The sequence below is a fragment of the Sparus aurata genome, chromosome 22 (assembly GCF_900880675.1).
Source record: "Sparus aurata chromosome 22, fSpaAur1.1, whole genome shotgun sequence".
Taxonomy (NCBI): domain Eukaryota; kingdom Metazoa; phylum Chordata; class Actinopteri; order Spariformes; family Sparidae; genus Sparus; species Sparus aurata.
In genome coordinates, this window is record NC_044208.1 from 28,669,178 (window position 1) to 28,693,892 (window position 24,715).

Genomic DNA, 24,715 nt, shown 5'->3' on the forward strand with positions numbered 1-24,715 from the left:
TAATGGAGCTAAAGACGATGGATTCTCTCCTAGTCTGCCAGATTTGCGTCGAGGCTGAGCTTTCTCTGAGTGCCAGGCATGTTCACAGATAACCCAAGATAACTGCTCACATAAACAACATGAACCCCACAAATAAAAGCTGGGAAAGATGCCGAGCTGCGGGAGCAAAGACAGAAATCTGCTACTCCGCCATCAGCGTCACGTGACCAACAGTCTGATGATGTAAATGTTAGTGAGGTGTCGAGGCAAAACATACAGAAGTATCCGCTGCAGCATCGTCCTCCAAACTCCACCGTGAGACTTTTGTGTCTTAAACATCAACTCCCAGCTGTGGGGATGTGCTGGGTGGAAACTAATCTGATCACTAACTTATGTTCAGATGCTCCGGATCAGTTATAATTAATCAGCTCAAGATGAAGATCACACCCCGGCCACAGTCTGTTCATCCTGCCGACGTCTGACCAAACATACAGAAGTATCCACGGCTGCATCACCAGACGACAGAGCAGCTTTCTCCTCCAACATGACAAGTTTATCTTTGTGCCTACATCAGTTATTCACCAGTTTGTAAAGATCCTAGTTTTTGTTTCATGAACTACAACCAGAGTTTTTGTTTCACAGTCTCGTCTCATTAATCTTGATGTGATTTATAAACAACTGCTGAATGTAATCAGGAGATTTTTGACTCTCACTCTGTCACCAGCACTGGAGAGGAAGTCTCTCCTCTAACACACAGTCTCTGTGTCCGAGCTTTGCACTGATGCATAAATGATATTTCCTCAACATAAAATGCCTCCTGCAGGACATCGTGGGGGACTGCGAGGCTTCTTGGCCCAATTTCTGCTTTCGCTTCAACTTCTCGACCTCACTGAGTCACAGTCTCTCAGTTTCTACAGCAAATTAAATCACAGATTCTTGTGTGGACCTGATAATTAGCCTGATGAGGCCTCTTTCAGAGAAGGTGCATGATGACAGGATACTGAGGAGCATCCAGCTCTGCAGTCAGGACTGTCTGTGGTGTCTCACATGGACCTGATCAGTCTCATGCTTTTTCTCTTCTATAACACTTATGTAACACCAACAATAACAACGCACAGGCCGTGTGCATTCTCACTCTTTCCCTTGTAATCCGGTGTACGGTTTATCAGCTTAACACCCCCCAGCATCATATGACCAGCTCCCTCTGCTGTTACATAACCTGAGCAGCCAGTGCGACACATCTGCCACCAGATGGCAGCCTCCGCCACACACGAGCACGACGTGGAGGGATGGATATATATTTTGCAATGAGAAGGAGGAGGTGGAGGAGGAGGAGGAGGTGAAGCAGAAAAATCCCCGGATCGGACCGTAAACAAGAAGCATGAGAGAGAGTGAGGAGACGGACAGATGACAGACTGAAGCTTAGTGACGCGGAGGAGGACAAACACCATTACGCGTCGATGTCCAGACGACATCATCCAGCGGTGAGTGCGCGTCTCCATCCTCCGTCCTGTGGCGTGCGTGTGTGTGTGTGTGTGCTCAGAGGGATGATGTGACATTTACCTCACATGCAGTTTGGTTCAGAGAGGTTTGTGTGTTTGTCCGCATCACCGGAGGGAACTGGAACAACCTCACAGCGGATTTAAGATGGATGCGCAGGAAAATAAAAACATATGAAGTAGTGAATGTTTCAGAGACAGCCTGCTGCAGACTGAGCTGCTGTGTTCAACAATCAAGACTCACTGAAAACAGTTAATTGTTAATTTAAAAGGTCTCACAGTGGATGAACGCGTCAGCAGCACGCGCCCCCGGTGGTGATGCACATGTGCACTTTGCGTAACCTGGACGCGCGCACACGTACGCACGCTCACCCAGTTGTGTGCCATGTTTCTTCTTCTTCCTTTTTATAAAGAGATCATATTGTGATGACTCTCAGGTTCATACTTTCATCAGGGGGTCCTGGCAGAAAAGATTTACATGCTTTAATTTTGAATAATCACATTATTTTTCTCAGCAGAACATTTTCTCCCCTCTCCTCACCGTCCTCTGTCCTCTCTCTGGACTCTGAACACAGCAGACTGAACATGGCAGAACTACAGTTTGGACACACTGAGCCTCGCTGCTCCCTCTGAGCCTGGAGGATACTAAAACTTCTTTCACTTGTTTAGTTTTTTCTGATGGGAAGAAGAAGAAGAAGGTGCCGACCAGTTGAGCTTCTCTTTTCTCCCACTGAAAAACTACCACAGAGCCACGGAGGCCTGGTCCACAGAGGCCGAGGAGGGCAGGTCCTGCAAGAAAAGCAGTGCTAAGCTAACTGTCTCCTGGCTCAGAAGTGAGAGCAGTATCTTCTATAAGTCCAGCTAAACCTCCTCTTCTCTGCTAACTGCCTGTCACAAAGTAATGACTCTCTGAAAGCCTCATAAATAAAAATCAACCTTCATCACAGCTCTGGAAAACACGCAGCAGTAACATATCGTACATGCAAAGCAGAGGAAAGACTCTAAGTGTTTATAAAGAACTGATTTAGGAAGTTCACGCAGCATGTAGCGGCTCACAGGAGGAACCTCACGATGTAAAAGCCGACCCAGAACTGTCACAACGTGTTTTAGTAGAAACCCACGCAGCCTCTCGTCCTCGGCCTCTCCTGCGTCATCCTTCATTTTATGCTACACATCCTGTGAGTCACTCGCAGCTCCCAGCGTTTGTACTTAATGTCACATTCCATGTTGCCGAATTCACAGCGTTCATGTGACTTCTAACATGCCGTGTGAACGTCTCGCATCACATGGGACCACTCAGGCTGAAAATGTAGGTTTAATGAGGCGGAAATATAGATTTATGTTCAGTGTGTCAGCCGCTGCCTCTCCGTCCTCCACTGACTGAGAGAGGAAGCCATGTTTAAATAAGATTGTGTATAAAAAAATGCACCCTACAACACGACAGATGGATGCAGGTGGACAGAGAGTCTCTGAGGACGTAATGCAGGACTGTGTTTGGTGTCCGGTGGGTTAGAAAAGGTCACCCAGCCTGATTATGCCGGCCTTTTGTCCACAGCCGCTGGTACACCGCTCCTGAACTTGTTGCGAAATGACCTACAGCGAGAAACTCAATCCTGACCCCTGTTCGTCTGGATAAAAATCATCAGCTGCAGGCCTGTAAACGGAGAAGTTCACGACTCTCCTTCATGCAATACATAATATATGATGAGGCGTCTGAAGGGCTGAAAGTTTAGATCTGCTGAGATTTGTGAGATATAAATAAGAGGTTTGTACAACAACGTCCGGCCTCACCGAGCTGCTGACGTGGCTGAACACTGTCGCCATCATTTCTTCTTTACAGGATATAGAAAGTGTACAGAGCGTGCAGTCTGTCTGCAGTGTAACATCCACACTGATGCTTCTCCACAGACTACTACGATGTTATTTTCAGACTGGGGTTTGCTCAGGCTGGAGCACTCCACCATGCCTCAGTGGACAGTCATGGTGCAGACACAAAGACGACCCTTTCACTCAGTGACATAACGCCCATTTACATCAGCAGTGCTGCTTTTCTCCTCTTTGCATTCAAGCCAGCTTCTCTCTCAGTGTATGTGTCGTCTCCTGCTCATGAACCTGCAGCATGCATACAGCGTTTTTTAATATGTCCCTGTTTTTTTTCTTGGCAGCTTCCTGAGGACGAGGAAAAGCAGAATGCACTGACTTCTTCAGAGGACGGCAGACGTTTGTCAGGAACTAAGAACATCCTCCTCCACAGTCGGGCCTTCACAGACTATGGTGGAGACACTTCAGATCTCCTTTTTTTTCTTGACCACCCAGGAGAGGCCATGGCGGATTAAATCACATGCTCCGTCAAGAGTGATCACAAACCAAACCTGCAGAGACCTCCAGCGCTCAGGACGCCCTTGAATCCTTTCTGGGAGCTCAGAACCAACACCGAGTACTTTGCTCATCTCAGTCGAAGGAAGCGTTCTCATAAAACATAGAGACAATTCATGTTTTTTCAGTGAGGGCCTGACAAAAACAAAGAGAGCTCCAGCCACGGCCCATCGGAGGGTGTCAGAGAAACTTTTAGGGAAGGAGGAGATCGCTGTGGTGGCCGAGGTGATGGGTAACAAGAACAACATCCCGCTGAAAGGTCCCGACACTGAGACGACACATGAACAGGATGGCGTGTGCATCGACAGTGTGACAGGTAAAACACCTTATTTTCTAACTTATATACAACCGCTTTGTGCGTTCCATGTTTATGCACCTCAGTGTTTGTCTCTCAAAGGAAGTTTATCTTCCCTAAAACAACCCTAGACTGACTTCGCTGATCTCATCACAATAAGCAGAGACACAGTGGAAAGATAACACACATGATTCTGCCAATAACTCACAGCTTATCGTCCATCTGTGGACCACAAACTGCCGAGAGCGCCGGGAAGAAAATCGAGCTTAAGATGATCAGGATGATATTAAGCTGTAAGGAAGCTGCGGCCAGGACTGTTGGATGCATGCAGAGATATATACATCTGCAGCTGGATGTTATGCAAGAGTTGCACCGGACCGCTGACAGTGTCATTAACAGTGACTCAGTTGTCACAGTGTCGGCTGCAGGCTGTCACTGATGGTGGCAGCTTGGTCGTCAGTTAGCTTTAGCATCTACCAAGTGTCTGTGGCCTTTATCAGCCCGGCTGTAGCCTCTCTCCACTGGTCACCAGAAGGTTTTCGAGCTGATTTCAGAGTGATTATGATTTGATTTAAAGCACTCTCATGGTTTGGCTCCTCTGTGAGCCAGAGCCTCACATCCTCACGCTGTTCCTGAGTCCTGGCTCAAGAATAAAAGTGGTCAGGCTGTTGCTGTCAGGACTCCTCAGCTCGGGAACTCCCTGCTGGAAGATCTGAACTAACAGTGAAGCAGTCTTCAATGATTTGCCAGGCGTTTCTCTCTCTCTCTCTCTGTCTGTAGGCTTGTTAGCCATTAGCATCACAGCTGTGGAAGACAGGGTCACAAAGGAGCCGCCGGAGCATCCAAGGTTGTTTACGCCCCTGTCTCACATTTGCATTAGGTTGAAGATCACTGTGTCAAACTTCCAGTCAGTCCTGTCCACTCTACTGTGGCTGGTAATGTGTTCACCCTGTGTGTGTGTGTCTGTGGACAGATCTGTCAGCATGATAGCGTTACAACGGTGCAAGATGCAGTAGACAGATAATATGCCAAGCCTGCCATGAGGACTGGTAACAGGGAAACAGCTGTCCTTGTTGAGCCTCACAGCAGCTCTAATTATTATTCACAATGATTCATTAATATGTGACGTCTCATTTGTTTGATTTGCACCAAAACCAAAGTATAAAAATGAACATGTCTGGTTTTAGTGGGTTTCATGTGTCGCTGTATTTATGAGGAGTCCGGTTGTCATCGTGTGTTTGTTTGTTCCTGGTAACCAGGAGAGAGACCAAGGATGCTTGGATGCCCTGTGGGAACAGACAGGCTAGCTCCTGTTTCCAGTCTCCATGCTAAGCTAAGCTAAGCTAAGCTAAACTATGCTAAGCTGTTGGTGGTGGCTTTAAAGACAGATGTAACTGTAACCATTATTTCCCTTCCTCTTATATACAGAGGAGTACCGCAGGGATTTAATGTGGCACTTCTTTCATCTGTAAAACACGGATCGACGAAGAATACCAACAAATACGAGATCCTACAAATCAAAATGACATCAGGTTCTCACCGACTGATCAACGCTGAGCAGGATCACAGCAGTAAAGAAGCTGGGATCAGAGTGTACAAACTGTTGTGTGAGTTTTTGCTGTAGTGTGAAAAGTCTCAAACATTAGGTGTGTTTCATTCTTGGTGTTTGTTTGCGTTGTGTGTTTCCCAGGAAGCGTCTCTGGAGATGGACTGCCGGGCCCGAGCCCAGAGCTGCTGGCCTCCCTGCAGTCCCTCAGAGAGAACAGCGACTACACACTGCTGCCACACTCCCTGCACCAGGTGTGTGTGTGTGTGTGTGTGTGTGTGTGTGTGTGTTTCTTCTCTCATATCCAGAGGGAATATGTGTCTTTATTTAGTCCGACAGAAAGGCTTTGTGTGTGGGTGTGTCTGCGTCTACGTTTGTTTGTGAGATTCTGTATGCTTACACTGTGTGTGTGTGTGTGTGTGTGTGTGTGTGTGTGTGTGTGTGTGTGTGTGTGGCAGTACTCCTGTGTGACCTGCATGTTTCCCAATCGTGTCAGAATAGCTTGTTAGAGCATGAAAATGCACTGACACAGCTCGGGTTATAATTTAAGAAGCTCAAACACAGAAACACATCGCTGAAAACACTCCAGGGAAACTTTAAATAGGGTTTGAAACCGACTAGATTTAATATTAATGCCTACACCTGACCTACGTTAGCGGCCATCAGCGGGCAGACTGTCTATCATTAATGTCAGATTTCTAATTTATCCGGGTCTGATAAGTCATAAAGTTAAAAAAGAGTTCTGAGGATGAAAAGAGGAAAGAAGCTGCTCTGTAGTCATGTTACAGATATTGATCGTACATAGCTTCGAATCGAAACAGCTGTTTAACAAAAAAAGAAAAATATTGAAAAATATGCTGCGTCTTTCTGTCACTTGTTTTCAAAATAAATGCACGAGCCAGATCCTGATTTTAAGACACAAACTGTTGCTGCTTTAAGACCAAAATGAGCAGAGCTGGCTAATGGAGCGGTGCGGAACAGAAAGACAGAAGACTTTTACAGTCGATCCCTGTCGGCCCGGTTTGAAAAACAAAACAAAATGCAGGTGAAAAAGTTGAAACATTTTGTGGAAATGCAACCCGACATCATGTCAGCTGGTGATCAGACTTGCAGCATGAATGACAGAAGACGTTTTCAGTCGGTCACTGTCGGCCCACTCACAGATCAGAGGCCCGGGTATCAGCTGAATACTGCAGGGGCGACATTTATTTGTGTAGCGTTATTTTTTCACTCGTATTTACTCAGTTTGGTCTCGTGCTCCACCGCTGCATCCACGATGTTTACTGTCATTTAGAGCCTGTCAATGTGGGCAGACAGTAACTAGTCTGAGCAACATAACATATTCTGCTTTTGTGAACCCTCTGCTCCTTCTTTGGTCTCCTACCTTACACTCAACAAACACACTGATAAGAAAGTGTGATGTAGCGTCGTTTGGTTAGTTTGGTTCAGTGTGTTTGGATTCAAACGGATGATTAATTAGTCTCAAGCTGTTCACTCTGATTTACTGCCGACTGCAGTAATCACGCAACAACAGCTTCAAATACTAAAAAAGGAAAGGAGAGTGCAAATATTCATTCAACAAAAGCAGTTGTGTTACGCTTCAATCGCTGTTTAATAAATACAGTCACTTTACATGGAATCTGGTGGGAGTGCTGCAGCCGCTGAGGAGAGACAGAGTTTCACTCTCTATCAGACACGAGGGTCCATGTTTGGTCATATTTGAACTAAATATATTTCACAGCCTGAATTCATTTGTTAAATACCAAACATACCCAAAAGAAAAAGTCAAGAACATGGAGACAAAGGCATGAACCAGAGCAGCAGAAGAGTCTGTGTAGCTTTAAAAAGACTTAATGTGTGGAGGTCAGCACGTCTGCTCCTGGTCAGACATGTTTACACGGCTTCATTTTAGATCCTGAAGTCCAAGTGTAGTTTTCAACCAACACTGGCACTTAAGAGTCAGAGCTGATTTGAAAATGTTGCAGAAAAAGATGCAAAGTGAGCAGAAAGATGGAGGATATTTATACTGTCTGATCGTATATCAGCCGACTTAATAACACAAGTGATCAGTTCAGTCCACAGATGTCAGTTCCTTCAAACATACAGGGTGTCGTACATATGTACATACAGTTGATACAGTCACGCCTTTATTTTGAAATTCCCACAACACGTCTGTGTCAGATTGCGTCCGTGCTCAGATGCTTTCTAACAGAACATTGTTTTTATTAAAGACAACAGATTGTTTTTCCATTTAAATGTCTTAAAATAATATGTCAATCATGTTTTTGTTGCTTTTTGTGAGTTGATATAAATGTAACTGATTGTGTTAAATGGACATATGACATCATCTCATATCGATCGCAGGCTCATGTAACCAATCCAATCAAAAATGGTCAAAAATTACTCTGCTGTTTCCATGACAGCGCTTACTAGCTTAAAAATGCACGTTACGTTTTTGTGGACTCAGCAGCTGAATCTGTCCACGGAACAGTTATTTGTTCTTAGACCGACTACTCAGGGACTGGAAACCATGTCCTGCTGGAGAAGCAGCCTAAACCAGGTTCCATTACACTGCAGTTTACTGACATCAGACCCTGTGTATTTCCAGGAAAACAGACATAATAGAAGTGACCTTCCTCACAACATGAATGCAATTTGATTATATGTTTTATCTTGTTGGTAACAGATGCACAAAGTCACGTATGAGGATGAGCTTTTCCAGCATTGTGTAATAGTGTAATATTGACGAATAAATCATTCTAAATGCTCACGTGATAAAACAAAAAGTCCCGCTCAGCTCTGAGAAGTTATAATGAGCATTTCTCTACAGTTTGTTGTAGCTGTCACTGTTTGGGCTCTCTCGGCAGATTAATCCATTAGTTGCACGTTATTACAGAAGAATGTCTGAGGAGGTGAAACTTTCCGACTCTTAATAAGCTGAAACAAGAGACACGTTAATCCAGACCGTAACTGGTTGCATGTGACTTCATGTCTGACAGGGTGTCTGTGCCGTCATGTGATCTTCATCTTGAAAGGAATTTGTTGAATTTAACCAAAAAAATAAAACATCTACATTTCGCTCGAAAAGCCTAATTAGCACGACAGCGACTGAGCTCGAAGTCAAACACACTTCTGAGTTGCCGAGTTACACGTACGATGTGCAGTTCTGTGGTACAAATCATCGTTCTCTGCCTCCTGTTGACTCGATTGTCTTTGATTTTCAGATCGCAGAGGCCTACTCGCTCAAAGAGGACTGTATCCTTTCAAGTGCAACGTGACCTGATCGCTTCTGTTTGGAAGTTTTGTGATATTTGCCAGCCATGACCGGACTCACACATGTGATGATGAAGAAAGATCTGCAGCCTGGCATTTAGAGGCCTGTGCTGGTCTGATGAAGGCAAAGTTATACTAATCAGCTTTATGACAAAGGCAATAAGTTACTCAGTGGTTTTCTAGCGGTCTTTCCTTCTGTCTGTCCTCGTTTTTTCTACTCGTGCATCAGCCTCTCCGTCGCTGGGTGTTCCCCATACTTTGGCTGAGAGCCCTGAAGGCTCTGGTTCTGCCCGGTAACAGCTGTCTTCCTGTGTTGCTGCAGAGACGACCGAGTGTGTGTTTGTGTGTTTGCATCCAAGGGGAGAGAGAATGTGAGAGGGCTTAATGCAAAGGGAAGGAGGATTTTTAAAAAAAATGTACAGAGGCTAAAGCAGCGCAGACAGAAAACCATGTGACGGTTTGTAGGTGGTTTGTATGTCGGACCCAAAAGAAGACCCAAGACAGGGAAGAGGTTGAGGGCTAATGATGGTGCAGGCGGAGGCTTAGATGGAGGCACAGGTGAGGGAGACCTGGAGGATCAACAGCAGGATTAAGGCGGAGGCTGGGCAGCTGGGCGGAGGTGAGGAAAGAACAAAATTAGTCGGAGCACAAGAATACACAAGAGCAGGGTGGCCGTGTACCGCCAGGATGAGCGGAAACAATCTGGCAGTGAGTGGAGAGAAAACCAGAGTCTTTGTGCTGATGATGAGATGAGCTGCAGGTGTGTGTGAGAGGCACAGGTAGGACACGCCCACACAGGCCACGCCTCTGCTGATCTATAGCCTTCACTACGTCCTGTGTTTGTATCGTAACACCTATTTGAACTTCTTAAATGTCACTGCTGACAAACACACAACCACGTTATAATAAGAAGAAAAAGATTTAAGAAGAAATCTAAACTGAAACAATCCAAACTCTGGAGACTAAATTGAGATGAAAACAATAATGAAAACAAAACTTGAAATGAAACCTAATCAAAAACACAAAACTATAATAACTCCGACTGTTTGTAAAGGGCAGAAGGAAAAAGTGGATGTAACATTTAAATTCTGAGACTCGTCTTTGGTTCTACATTTGGTTGGTTTCTTTTGGAATGACGCATCAGGCTCGGGATCGTCTCGACTGCAGCTGACCTGATTTATGTTGATTCTAAAGGCTGTGTCTCTGTTGGCGTCTTTAACTCCTGATGCTCATCAGACCAGTGGGCCATCCAGTTCCTACAGCTGGAGAAGCTCTACCACGAACGTCTGCTGTCCAACCTCGCCGCCCTACAGGACAACTGGGGTACTGCAACGCCTCTGTTTCTTCCCTCCGAACAGTTTTATCAGCGATCACACTCTGAATGTAACTCTGTGAAATGTGCGTGTTTCCAGAGAGCCAGTGGAGAGAGAGGAAGAACGCCGGGGGCAGTTTGCCTGCTGAGACGGACGGCGTCAGTCAGAAACACATTGAGATCCTGAGTCAGATCTGCAGCACACACCTCAGGTACTCCCCGACACACCAACACGGGGTTTATCGGATGAAATCAAAGCACTCTGCACGGCTGGAGATGAACAGGAGAGCCTGAATTCATACAGCTGTTTTTGTCTCCCTTCCTGTAAGAAAGGTTGAACCCTTATTTTGCCGTCAAACATACATTTATTCATATTTCCCACACCTCAGTTCATCTGCTATGAAACAGCTCAGCTTCTCCTCTCGTGTCTTTTCCTCCCATCGCCTTCATCGCTGTCAGACACAAACCTTTCAGCGCCCATTTTGCTTAACTGTAATCGACCTTCATCTTCATCTCCATCTCTGGAAAAAACATTTCAAAAATCTATATTTCTGACAGGGCATTTCCGCAGGAGAGCGATTTCCTCGCAGACTCAGACAAATACTGCATGTCTGCAGGCCAGACGCTGTTGTGTCCCACCTTTCCTGTGACTGTCTCGGTATGTTATTGCAGCCCGCGGACATTCGGCGCAGGTGGATTTGATTTTGGAGAGCAGATGTCTGCAGAATATTGGAAGAATTAATTTACAAGAGCGGACAAAAAACATTCTTAACATATGGAAACCAACACCAGTAAAAAAAGTACATGATTTAGGAAAATAAGTCACAACTCTCTCTTCTCTCTTCTTCTTCCTCTTTCCTCCCGCTGTCTGTCTTGACTTTCCTTTTTCTCGATGCCCTCCATCTCCATCTCTCAGACCGACCGTCAGCGTCGAACAGGTAAGACACCTGAACCTTCCATCTCTATTTTGACCTTTTCTCCATTTTGTATAACGATCATTTATCCTGCGTATCCTGTTTGATTCGACAGAGCACGCCGAATGCAACGCTGACAGACATCCGGAGCAAGAGTGAGACGCTACAGTCCTGTTGTGATGAAGGTAAACAGAATTTTACTAGTAGCACAAATGACGAAGTGGTGACATTGATATCCAAAAGGTCAGAGGTCAACTTCACAGTGACGTCATCATATTCTTAACGCCGCTCTTCAGGGACGGCAGCTCGACTGGGTCACAGAGGCCTTCGACCGTGAAGCTGCAGGCTGGTGTAACTGTTCTTGATACAACACGTTCAATTACTATGCAGAACTTAATCGCTTGAAATGTGGCGGCTGGTCAGGTTTTCTTTTTCTAATCCTCCATCATCTATTCTGCCTATTAACCAGTAACTGAAGACTGATGTCTGATTTTTTATCACTTATATGAGTATAATGTCAGTGCTATGACCCGCTAATCCTCAGACACATGAAGCTGCACAGAGCTTCTATCAATACACAGCCAGTTCACATACACTGAGTAATAATCCATAATCAATAACCAACGTCCTGTTTCACCTGCATCCCAGCTGACCAGCCTGACGCAGCACACCAGGGCGACGAACAACAGCCTCCTGTACTACAGACAAGACACCAGGAGAGGGGTGAGGAGGGCGAGGAGGGAGGGGAAGGACAGACGTATGAGGAAGGACAGGAGGTAGAAGAGGAGGAGGAGGAGCCGTGTGAGGAGACGCCCGAGGAGGAGGAGGTGAAGGTGGAGTGGCCGACAGGAGTCCCCCAGGCTTCAGACAAGGACCTGGCCAAGCTGTCCAACACAGAGGGGGTAAGAACTCACTTTATCTGTGTCTCAGTTCAGGGTCTGCATCCTCTGAAGGACTCGGTCTTTGTGGTCTTTGAAGGCGAGTCCTTCAGAGAGACCTTGTTAAACTCGTCAGCTGTTATTAAATGGGACGGTCTAGCCTTTGGAGCATTTCCTGGTTGCATCACCAGACAGTGGTGGTCGCCCCCCCCCTCGTTGCCCAATTGTTGAAAAACGCGCGCTAAAGTGCCCTCCTGAGAGCCAAAACGTGTGGTAAAGTGCCCTCTAGGGAGCCAAAACGTGAGCTTAAGTACCCTCTTGGGAGCCAAAACGTGCACTAAAGTGCCCTCTTGGTTGGCAAAACACACTAAACTGCCCCCTTGGCTGGTTGAAACATGATGAAGTAGCCTCTTGGGCGTCAAAATGCGCGCTAAAGTGCCTTCTTGGAAGCCAAAACGTGAGCTAAAGTGCCCTCTCGGGAGCCAAAACACATGCTAAAGTGCCCTCTTGGGAGCCAAAACGCATGCTAAAGTGCCCTCTTGGGAGCCAAAACGTGAGCTAAAGTACCCTCTTTGGAGCCAAAACACGTGCTAAACTGCCCTCTTGGTTGGCAAAACACACTAAACTGCCCCCATGGCTGGTTAAAACATGATAAACTGCCCTCTTGGGTTGCAAAAACGTGTGCTAAAGTGCCCTCTTGGGAGCCAAAATGCATGCTAAAGTGCGCTCTTGGGAGCCAAAATGCGCGCTAAAGTGCCCTTCTTTTCGCCCCTGCCCTTCAAAAAGTCTGTGCAAGCCACTGTCACCAGATGTTTTACACTTACAGACCCTGAATTGAGACACAGCTTTGGGTCCGTGGGTCGATACAAATTTGGGCTGCACAATTAATCGAATTTTAATCACAATCACGATTTTGGCTGCCACGATTAAATTAAGATGATTGTCACGATATTAACATTTAAAAAGCGGGCTCTGTTGCATAGCAAACCAAGCACTTTCTCAACCCAATAGTCAGCCAACCACCAGGGGGCGAACGAAAGGCGCCTAAATAGCAAGCGAGTGCACCCTGCAGCAGCGGCAGCCTCAAATTATATTCAACAGTGTGAGAGTGAGAGTGAGACGCAATGTCGGAAGCAGACAGTGACAGTACGGCAGCATCTGGAGGTGAGGAGCTAGTGCCTCGTAAGGGATCGGCATCTGTTGTGTGGAGGTTTTTTGGATTCAGGACAAGTGATGTTGACCAAAAGGAAGTTGTATGCAAAGAGTGCCACAGAGTTGTGTCTGTGCCACAGGGCAACACAACTAACTTATTCAACCACCTGAAAAAAACACCACAAACCCAAATATGATGAATGCATGAAGGCCAAAGCTAACGCTGGTCCACTAAATCCCCGTCCATGTCCAGCGCCAACCCAGACAACCATAACAGCAACCCTGCACCGGGCGACACCCTATCCATCCACCTCTCAAAGACACGCTGAAATAACAGATGCAATAACGTTTTATTTGGCCAAAGACATGTGTCCAATAAATTCTGAGCAATGAAGGCTTCAAAAGGCTTCATTTTATTTTATTATTTATGATTTATTATTATTTTAAGTTTCAATTTGAAACCTTGTTCACATACGGTTTGTTTAAAAAAGAAGGTTCAATAAAAAGATATGTTTTACCTAACATAATGAATAGTCGTGATTTCAATATTGATAAAAATAATCGTGATTATCATTTTGGCCATAATCGTGCAGCCTTAATACAAATACAGTCACAAACATTTTGATAAACTGGATCAGAGATGGATGCACAGACAGAGAGTTACAGGAGGGGTATGCATATCTTTCCGTCCTCTCCTCTGTGTTTACCGTCTGTTGCACTTTCCGCCTGCAGAAAGAACGACTGTGTTTGTCGAGGTTGTTCTCTTTGTCTTTGCTGGGACACGCCCACGAATGATCTCTGCGGTCCCCTTGGTGAGATCATCGCCTACTCCTCTATTTTCCAAAACCCTCCACCCATGTCCGCTGGTGTGTTCTGACACTGGGGATGTCCACCCTGCCAGATGACTGAGCCCGTGCCAAAGGCTCGTGTCCTGAGCTGGAGGGGTCGAGTTTCATCCTGGAGGTGGAGATGAAATCAGAGTTATACCAAAAACAAGCAGCACAGGCTGAAGGCTTCAGGATCATGGCTGTTATATAATCCAGTGGAGGTTTATACGGGTGGAACCAACTTAACATGCAGTGAAAACACTGAGTCACATTTCATGAGGTTTTTTTTTTGTTTATACAAAAGCAAGATTACATTTTCTACTTCTCTCTTTCAGTCACTGTTAAAGAAACACAATCTGTGTGGCTCGATGTGTAATTTAGAACATACGTAACAGCGACGCTCAGTTCTGGAATAACTTTTTAATACGTCAAATTGTTAAAATTCAGTCATCATCTGAGGTTTTGTAGTTCATAAAACATTTCTGGAGCTTCACAGTAAAACCGTGTCGCAGCATTTTAACAAACAACTAAAGTAGATGGAGACTTGATTCAAAATCTGAGTCTCCGGAAGCTCTGAGACCAAAACTGATTTGAAAAGATGTCAACTTCAAACTCTTCTTAAAGCTGAAGTCTGCACGCTAAAAACGCAGCCCTTCGCCATCTCCTTCAGTTATTCAGGTAAATGCTGCAACACCATTTTGCTTTGAAGCTCCAGAAATGCAGATGAGTAGATAACGACTAAATTTTCATGTTTTGGGTGAGCTGTGTTTTTGCTATCATGGCTGCAGACCGTCTTGTTTTCGCACATTTTCTTAGACCCTACTGTAAATACAAACTTCTCAATTTAAAGGAACAAGCCTTATTCTTGGCCGTCTTGGCTCTACTCAGGTTGACTCTGTGCGGTTGGGTTTTGTATTTCCACCACAGCTGGTCTACCTGCTTGAAGGTGTCTCTTAAACCAATGATGCTCTCGTCCCGATCCTCGTGGCATAAAGAATCACTGCTAACGAATTCAGTTACAAACATGTTTTTCATTTGCTATAACTTCTTCACAATAAAAGCCCCCCGTTATTTAGTCATTTAAAAGCTTTTATTATGGAGCAGCATTACAGGAAGCGAGACAGGAGCTTGTCACCGCGGCTCGGTTTGACTCAGCGCAGACAAACGGCTGAAAACATGAAAAAAAACTGAGACAATGATGACAAGTTTGTCCTCCGTTTGCACTCTCAGGACACTCTGTGATGTCACAAAGTCGTGACTATATTGACGAGGTGTTTCAGGAGCAGTGTTCTCTGTGGGAGAAAGCAGCTTCTGTTTGTGCCGACTGTGACTTTTTAAACTTTGAAGACCTTTTCCCTGAACAGGAAACCTCTGAAGGAAAGGTCTTTATTTCTAACTTGTCAGCTGCTCACTGTAGAGCTCTTAAACCGTAAACTTGATATCAAATATTTTAACATAATACAAGAATTGCATTAGCGCCAATTACAAATCAGAACCGAGCGTAAAAACACAGTTAAAAGTAGCTTCATCGCTCCTTTTTGCGTATGGATGATTTACTGTGTGAACTTAAAATATTACCTGAAGAAACCGGAAAGATTTCCTGCACTGTCGACTGAATTACTGTGACAAAAACACACATAATAATACAACTTTGTTTCATGGCATTATTGAAGTATCACTCGGCGTATATAAATGACTCCATCAGCTGAGAGTCTGTAACGCTCAGAGAGAATATTGTCCGATCGTCATTGGCTTTAGATTTGAAAGTCACTGTCATTTAACAGTCGTCACGCAGGCAGAAACAGGACCTGAATGCAGACGAAAGGCTGGAAGATTCAACACACAAGGGCGAGCTTTAATGAAAGCTGTTCATTAATCCAAAGAATCCAAAAGATGATCAGCAAACAGACGGGTAACAAAAAGCTGGCAAATGAAAGGACGAAGGAACGCAGGATAACAGGAGTCATGTGAGGATGAGAGCTGAACAGACGGAGGAACAAAGAGTGAGGGAACAACACAGGCTTCAGAACAAACAGACTTAATGAGGGAGGTGAGGTGCAGGTGTGATGGGGGAGGAAGAACTCAGGTGACAGGGCGGGGCTAATGAATCAGCCTGAACACAGGTGTGGAGAGAACAACCAGGCTGCTGAGGAGCACAAGAAGACAGGAGGGAAAACACTCATGAAACGCACACACAATGAAACCAAAACGACAGAACCCGGAAACAAACCAGACTGTCACGACCTCCACGAGGTCTGACGGGGCCTCTGTGCAGATGTGACTGAACGAGGCGGCCGGTGCGTGACTCGTCATGCTGTTGACCCACTGACCTCGATGGATAATTGACCTGTAAATGATGGCAGCAGATGAGGCCGGCAGCTCGACATACGACCGAGCTGCGTGTTACTGTTTCCGCCCCGTGGTTTGTGTGCAGATTATGATCAGGTCAAAAGGTTTTCATTAGGGTGGGTGTTGTTGTGAAGGTCTGCAGGGGAGCTTCTCTCATTGCTGACCTCTGCTGACCGTGTTGTGTAACTGCAGTTCTGAACTTGCCTCCGTGATGATGTACAGCTGAGACCAGTCGGGCTGCTGTGTCTCTCCAACATAAGAGAATAAATTGTTCTCTTGTGTTGTTGCACCTGTGCGTCCTCAGCCAAGCTTTCTGTGGCTCCTCTCCAGTTGGTCGTCTGTCGTCTGATACCAACATCACAGCGTGGGTTAGTCTGCAGCCTGCTCTCTCCTCACCACTGATCATCTCACAGGATGTAGTCTAATTTAAAACAAGGTGACTGCAGGTGAACTTTTAGACCTCACTGCTTCCCAGAAATCTGTGTGGCCTGAGTGACCTCGATCAGTTGGCAGCTTTGCCTCCGTAACATTTAACTATTGATTTGTCTGTTTCATGGTCAGCTGTTATCAGTCTTGTCCTTGATTGTCGGTCACGACCGCAAACAGTAACGTGAACCGTTTACTGTCAACGCCGGCAGACAGCCAGGACAAACACGACTGTGACGTCACATGTGAACTCTCCACTCTCTCCAACTCTGATCACACACAGCACACATTCCTACATGATTCTGCTCTAAACAAAGCCTGATCAATCATGCATATTAGTAGCACATTGGCTCTTTATTAGTCATTATGATCACATATTAATGTCTTATTCTGCATGACAGTCTACACGTGACTTGAGTTTCGTCCATCGGTCACCCAGCACGACCGTTTTATTGCATTTTGGCATCATTATGTCAATTTTTTGTTTTTTTACATGAAGCTTTTCAGATGTTATTTTCAAGATGGTGCAGACGGAGATTGAGGATGATGATGATGGGCGAGTCAGAAGCTTGTAGTTTGATTTCTTACAGTAAAACTGTGGTTTGTTACGACCTTTGGCATCATGTAGATAACAACACAGGTTTTAAACAAACTCCCAGATTGATTGATAAAACATTTTACAGATCCAACAGCCTGGTTGAACAGAGAGAAGAGGAAACATTAGTCGGTCATTCTTCGTGTGTCTGTGTCTCCTTCAGAGTTCCTCCCCAGACGGTCTGGTCTCCATTCTGAAGAGGAGGAGAGCGTCGCTGGATGGTTTGCCTCCTCCGAGCAACGACGGAACCAAACAGAACTCCAAACGCAAAGTTCGCTTCAGCGAGCCGGAGGACGGCATCGAGCAAGGTGCACTTTAACTCATCCAGAACCTTCAAAGTGCATGTTTGACACCATCAGACAAAAGAAATGCTTATTCTGTCACACAGCTTTTTATCTGTGTTCATTTCTCAACATCCTCAGAAAATGAGGGGCTTGCTCTCGATGATGAGAAAAGATTGAATGAATGAATATCGCATCCGTCCTCTTCTCTCTTGCAGATGAGGTGGGTGGAGACTCCTGCCTGATCCTGCTCCTGCTGTGTGTGGTTACCGTGGTGATTAGCATCGGTGGGACCGCCTTGTACTGCACCCTGGTGGACACTTACTCCAACATTTGCACAGACTTCACTCACAACGTCGACTTCTACATCACAAACGTACGGAGGTTCTTGGAAGGGCTCGGACGCTGGCTGCCCCTCCGGACTTAGTCTCTGTCGTCTGGCCCTGCAGACGCCGGCGCTGTAACAGACTGTGTTTTGTAAAACAGCGAGTAGTTCCTGAGCGGAACGAGTCGACGTGACTGGTGCACAGAGTCATTCGGATCACTACCAGTCCAAGATTTATATAAAACTAAAAGGTGCTCGCAGCATCACCAAACAGTCCCAGCTGTCAGCGTGCATGTTGTGGGATCAGACTCCTGTTGACCTCTCTGTGTGTGGACGTTTCATCTCAAGTTGAACCTCACAGACAGCAGACCAGAGAGCTCACAGCTCTCAGCAATATTGATAATTTAACAGAAGACGTATTTGATGTGTTTTTCTCATGTTTGTAGCAGTCGTCGCCGCCTATACATTCCTCTTGTGTGACCTTTTTCTTTAGAGAGAAGCTGTCAATAGTCGTTGAGATTGTACGTGTGTGTTTTTGATCATCAGTGGGCAAAATGATTTATTCTGTCCCCCTTTAAATGAATTTTAAGATTATCTTCTTTTCCTGTTGACCTCTCTGTACACCTACTGTATATAAGATAAGACACAACAAATATTTATATTATTTTGCAGAACCCTGACTCCGTATACATGAGCCTGATGTTTTATCTCAGTTACTTTGAACATTCCTCTCATCATCTTGATATGAAGAAGCATTGTACTGTGTGTGATACCGGTAAATGTATAATTAAAAACAAAGCACAACACCATGAAGCAGTCTGCATGAATGATGCAGGACGAGCCGACCACCTGATAACACAGTACCTGTCAGCGTGGTCATCACGGTCATCAGTGTGTGATACAGCACTTTAACAGCCGCGCCACAAACTCAGGCACTTCCTCTGTATTTATACTGCCGGTGCTCCATGTGTTCATGTTCACCCTGAAGTGTGCGACCCTAAAAGTCCTTTTTCTACATCTGGATTAACGGTCGTATCCGGTCTCCTCCTGCAGTGGAGGACACGGCGACATCATGACAGTATAAACCTGTTACAGAGAGAAGACACGTCTGGATGGTTTATATCTCTGGTGAATGTTCACATGTTGATTCACACCAGCTCTCAGTGACCCAGTGGGTGAAATGCACAATCCAGACATTTCTTTTTATAAGCATTAGCAGTTTGATACCCAGCGTCGTGGGTTATGCTGTCTTTGTATCGTGTTGTCCAAAAGCAAAAGAGCTTTCTGGTCCTAACAGTGACACTATATAAAATAACTAAATGCCTGTTAACAATTTATTTTACTGAAACAGAGAAAACCAAATGAGATCAGCATGTTCCTTTTTATTACCACTGCCTTGTATCGACGTTTTACTGAGTCCAACAGATTATTATTTTCCATATCGTCCAATCGATCCACCTTTTAATGTTTTTAATATTTATGTTCATTTGTGTCCACAAGGGAATATAAAAAATGTTAATAACAAACATTTGCCATTGTGTTTTTTTGTCAAGGCTCCTGACTTGAACTGTTTTGTTGGTTTCTCATCTCTGAATGAAAGATGTGATTGTGACACCATGGCCACCATTTCTCCAGGTGTAATATCCACACCTTGCCACCAGGTGTCAGTGTACACCACAGAATCACCCACCATGTTATCCACAAAGCAGATCCTGCTGCAGTCATGACAGTGTGGGTACAGAGACACTTTCTTCTAGCTGCATGTTAAGAAACTCCACAGTTAATCTACATTTGTGGGTAATAAAAGATTTTTACTTCATTTCTTTTTACATGAAATCAAAAATGTAACTGTCACTGTAAATGTACAGGACAGGAATTGTATGACATCATCAGACAAAACAAGCAGATGGAATTATTATTGCAGCTGGTGATTTTAATGAAACAGACCTCAGACCTGTTATAAGTAATATCCTCAATCATGTCTACAAATATTTCTGGCAGTTACAAAGTCCTCTCTTGTACGTACTGACTGATATTTCCCTGTTTGTTGTGCCTGCTTACTCCCAGCTGATCTAAAGGGTCAAACATCAGTAAACACAGTTCAGACGTGGACAGGTGAAGCTTCAGCAGCTCTACAGCAGGTGAGCGATCTATCCAGAGACAGAAATGTTGCCTCCAGTCCTAAAAACCTGCCGTGTCCAGTCTTAACGACTGCCGCCCTGTGGCTTTCACCCCGTTCTTCACACAGACTCAGGGTCAGCTAACCATCTTCTCTCAGTTATAATGTGTGTTTTCATCTTTGTGTTAAATAAAAGGCTTTCGAACCTTCATGCTGTTTATTTAATATTGTGAAAGAGTGATTGTTGGGTCAATCCATCGACCATCACAGCTGTTATGGTACTTTTGGTTGTATTTAATAAGTTAATTATTAATCAGAGACACAAACTGACAGTTTAGAACCTTTTTATGAGACTGATTTGGTGAACTGGTTTTCTGTTCCCTTCTTCAAGGGCGGTGCCCCGAGGTGATCTAATGCCAACTGGATCTTATTATTTATCATAATTAATAATCATCCCTGATAATCATTCATTATTATCGATACCTGAATTTAACCCAAAACTCTCTGTTAATGTTGCATGAAGCACTACAGACACGCAGAACTAGATTTCTCTATTAATCAATAAGTTAAATGACCCTCAGAAAACATTGTGAAGAAGGTGTGTGCTCAGCTGTGTTACAGTCATCTAGGATCTACTTTAACCATGTTGTGAGACCTTCTACTGAGCTCTTTTTACATTGTTAAATTAATCTAAAATCACAAGTAATGAGGGATTTCGACTTGTATTTATTCCATAAATTCCAAATGTCACTCTTGAAAACATGAAAATCCTCAAAGTGAAGTTTCTATCATACAGAGTCTGAAACAAACACACTTTTCATGCAAACATGTTTTTATTGAAAATCAGGAAATGTGCAGATTAAAGTGATACAGAAGCTTCATGTTCAATCAATCATTAACATCATTGTAGACAAACAGCCGCTTGAATACGTTTGATTGATTTGAAGTGACATGAAGTTTGACAGAAGAAAACATATTCCATTGGTACTTTCTGATATTGGCAGGAGCATCACAGTCACAATGAATCACACTGTTTTATATACTGAAGAGAAGAAGAAGAAAAGTGAGAGGCCGTCACCAAAATGATTTAACCAGCTGTTGGACTGTGATTTACACTTCAGCTCTGCTGCCATAAAGAAGCTTTCTCAGGCCTTCACTGATGAATACACGTGATAATCGAGGTGTCGTTGCTTCTGTTGCCTGTGTTGAGACCTTTTTGGATAACTTTGAAACCTTTCTTCTTATACATGTCAGCTTTGTCAGGTTGCAGGAGCAGGTAGGTGTTCTTAATGGGGTTGTGGCTTCCATCTTTCTTGTACCACAGGTACAACAGGCTATCTCCAGTGCCCTCAATGAGATTAACATTCACCAACTGGTAGTGTTGCTGCTGAAGGGTCGATACTCAGCTTCATTACAGGAGAATGCCAGATCAGTGACTGAACCCTGGGGGTTGGTGCTCAGATGATACCAGTAGAAAACATATTTTCCACCTGCACCTCCGTTGATATCTTGATCCAATCGGATGTAACCATCCTTCCAGTAGTTGGCGTCTGTTGAGAAGGAATCAGTGGCAGCAACATCATGGAGGTATGTTTGAGGTTCCTCGCTTCACCCAGAGGTGGATCCATTCTCCTCCAGCCTTGCGGTTCAGATCATAGGCCAGTTCCTCCCAACCATTGGAAACCTTTTCAGCATCACTTTCTGCATCTGTAGTGACATCAATGTCCACTATAGGAGTGTGGAACTCTCCGGACCCTCTGTAGTACCAAAGGTAGATGGCATCACCTCCTGCTCCTGCATTTAGGTTTTTATTGATCTTTGTGTACCCTGCATCGATCAGTCCACCAGCCATATCATCAATGTATGTAGCCTGAACCCTGGTGATTGGGTTTTGGCTGCCTTGTTTGTACCAAAGATAGATGGTATTTCCTCCTGCCCCTTTGTTCAGATTAACATTGATTTTCATGTAATCTTCTGACTGCAGACGCTGCTCATCAGCTTTATCAGTGGACACATCAAGGTGTGTGATGTATTGGGCCATTGTTGGTAACTGCATTAAAGTAAACAGAATAAGACAGAACGTTAACAGGAGCCTTTTCAGATGAGCTCCAATATAATTACAGTAGCAGTTGTCAAACATGGATCACCATCAAGACATCAAAAAGAAATCATCTCTCTATAAAAGTAAGGAATCACTGTCTGTCTGTGTGTGTTCCTCAAATATCTCTGCAGATCAGGATCAGACTGACCTGAGACTTAAAACATGCAACGTCGGATTTGTTTGGACTGCAATGATACCGTTAATAAATTATTTCATAAATGCTTTACCAATTCTGCTAGCATTGTCAACCGTAGCCACCGTAGCCACGTGTGCACCAGAGCCAATCACTGCAGAGCCCGACTCCACGACACACCATTAGAAACAAGCGGATTGATACCTGCAACGGCGCGAGCTGGACCGGGATTTTGCTGGCGGTTCGGTCCCGTTCTGCTCTGTGCATCTAAACTGACTGTTGTGGATTAATGAGACTAAACGAGTCCGGACCGAGTCTGTTCGGGTCTGAGGAGATCCGGAGACGCACGGACAACAAAGTGGAATCGGAATCTGTGGATGTTCGTGTGTAGCTAGCTGCTAGCCGCTAGCCCACCTACACGGCCCACCTCCCGAGTCGACGGACCGGACGCACCAGCACGTCCAAAATCGGACTTAGGGTAAATAATATCCGCCACGTTTTTTCTTGTGAACATTGCCGTCACGTTTGCTTTGTGTCTGGTGCAGGAAGAAACGGTAAAAACGGGCTTTTGTCACGAAAGTGTCCAAACAGCAAGTTTGGTTGTTGAGGAACAGGAAGTTGTGGGAGGGACGGGGCGGATGATTGACAGGCAACGACTGTCGGTGTAGAGACAGCGATAGAGATAGTGATATTAAGAGTTGAGAGATTTGTGACATTTAGCGTGTCTGGAGTGTATAGTTAGTGTGTTATGTAGTGTCTGGCGTAGTGTGTTTAGTGTGTAGTGGAGGTGGTTTTTTGTTTAATGAGTCAAAACAATGAGAAGAAGCTGAATGTGGAGCAGGCAGTGCAGCTCTTCATTCAGCTGGAAGGAGCTCAGGCAGACCTGAGCACTGCCTGCATTTAAATGTAAATAGTTACATATAACTTTAAAATGTATGCACATATTTAGCAAACAACAATTTATATTTGCATTATAAGTAATAAAAAATGGTTTGTTAAACATATTTGTGGTTTTCACAGTAAACAAATCTCACTTTTTCTACATGGATTTTATGTTTTTTTGTGATTTTAGGTCCATTGTGTTAATTCAGTATGTCAAAATGAAAAATTAACTGTACAGTCACACATGTGAGGTTGTGCTGAAAATAATGACACCAAGTAAATAGTTTTTAAGGTGAAATATAATGGCAAAATCAAAAATAGTCAAAAACGGCCAATTATACCCTCGACAATCAGATTTCACAACAAACCTAAATATCCCTGACGTCCCACCTTCAAACACAGCCTCATTTGGCCATCCATGAAAAAGCTCCTTAACCTCCCACTTTTCTATAGGAATACATATTTCCTTCGGGCAATGTACTAGTATTGTAAATGTGCTCACAAACTGCAGCCATTTACACAATTTACACTGAAAATCATTCATTAAGATCTGAAATAGTGAAACAACACTCACGTTTCTGCTGACAGTGAATATCTGGCAGGAAGAAGTCAACTGATCTGCTGAAGTCTGCTGTACTAACCATCAGTCAGCTGTCTTTATATAGAGAAAAGAGGAGTGGCTTATTGTGCAAACTTGTAATAGCTTGCTCATTTGTTATCTAATAGTGTGTTGGTGTGTATGTGTGTGTATAATGTGTATGTGTGTGTCTGTTGGTACTGAGGTTCTAGACAGGACGACTGCAGCTGAGGGAGGCAGCATTATGGAGTCACTGTGCATGATGTCTTACTGCTCCCTGCACGTGTTGAGGCATCTGTTGGATTACCAGGTTAGAGGCCCTTCACCAAACCTCTGAGTTCATTCACTCTGGAGCCGGATTCTTGCAGGACTCTAGCTAGATCTGTATGAAAGTTTATTCCTGTGCTGCGCTTATTTAGCTTTCTAATTAGCTGCATTATGTTTGCTGTTTAGTCGTGCCAGTGGACACTTGTTTAACCTCACCAACAAACTGCTGTGTCCAAATGTTCAGCGGACTAACAGCTGGTGTGTTTGAAAGAGTGTTTGAAAAGTGATACGATCGCTCATCTTAGAGAAAAGTGAACTGATGTGACAACAAATATTTGAGCTAAACTCAATGACATGTCGCCAGTACCCGGCTACCTATTTTCATATGCTTTGGGTGTACCCTTCCCTGAATACCTTTCGGATGGAGATTTTTAATACTATTTCACAGATCACCTCTATCTCTTTCACACCATCTTTCACTGCTCTATTTGGAGTTACCCTCATACCTGAAGAACCTGGTAGCTTTTGTAACCTTCTTAGCTGGACGTCTCATTCTTATGAAGTGGAAATCCCCGACTCCGACAACCTGTCATGTATGGATAAAAGACA

General features: G+C 44.5%; 1 protein-coding gene and 2 long non-coding RNA genes across 3 annotated transcripts; 1 reads left to right on the top strand and 2 right to left on the bottom strand.

Moving 5' to 3' along the window:
- The first annotated feature begins 1,152 nt into the window (after positions 1-1,152).
- Positions 1,153-19,553, top strand: cnstb (consortin, connexin sorting protein b). The gene is made up of 11 exons (XM_030406190.1): positions 1,153-1,463; positions 3,644-4,170; positions 5,840-5,949; positions 8,920-8,950; positions 10,205-10,291; positions 10,381-10,492; positions 11,197-11,218; positions 11,310-11,379; positions 11,843-12,096; positions 17,585-17,729; positions 17,921-19,553. The coding sequence occupies exons 2-11, from the start codon at positions 4,083-4,085 to the stop codon at positions 18,127-18,129; spliced, it is 1,128 nt and encodes a 375-aa protein (XP_030262050.1). The 5' UTR covers positions 1,153-1,463; positions 3,644-4,082; the 3' UTR covers positions 18,130-19,553.
- Positions 13,556-16,419, bottom strand: LOC115574567 (uncharacterized). The gene is made up of 2 exons (XR_003982511.1): positions 15,630-16,419; positions 13,556-14,181 (listed from the first exon to the last, which is right to left on the bottom strand). It is a non-coding gene; the product is annotated as an uncharacterized LOC115574567 (long non-coding RNA).
- Positions 19,554-20,960: 1,407 nt separating the features above from the next.
- On the bottom strand, positions 20,961-23,915 carry LOC115574304 (uncharacterized). Its single transcript, XR_003982466.1, has 2 exons — positions 23,837-23,915; positions 20,961-22,196 (listed from the first exon to the last, which is right to left on the bottom strand). It is a non-coding gene; the product is annotated as an uncharacterized LOC115574304 (long non-coding RNA).
- Positions 23,916-24,715: the final 800 nt, after the last annotated feature.

Coding starts and splice junctions, on each gene's coding strand:
- cnstb (XM_030406190.1), top strand. CDS start 4,083: ATGGGTAACAAGAACAACATCCCGCTGAAAGGTCCCGACACTGAGACG. Junction 5,950..8,919: donor TGCCACACTCCCTGCACCAG/GTGTGTGTGTGT, acceptor TTTGATTTTCAG/ATCGCAGAGGCCTACTCGCT. Junction 10,493..11,196: donor ATCTGCAGCACACACCTCAG/GTACTCCCCGAC, acceptor TCCATCTCTCAG/ACCGACCGTCAGCGTCGAAC.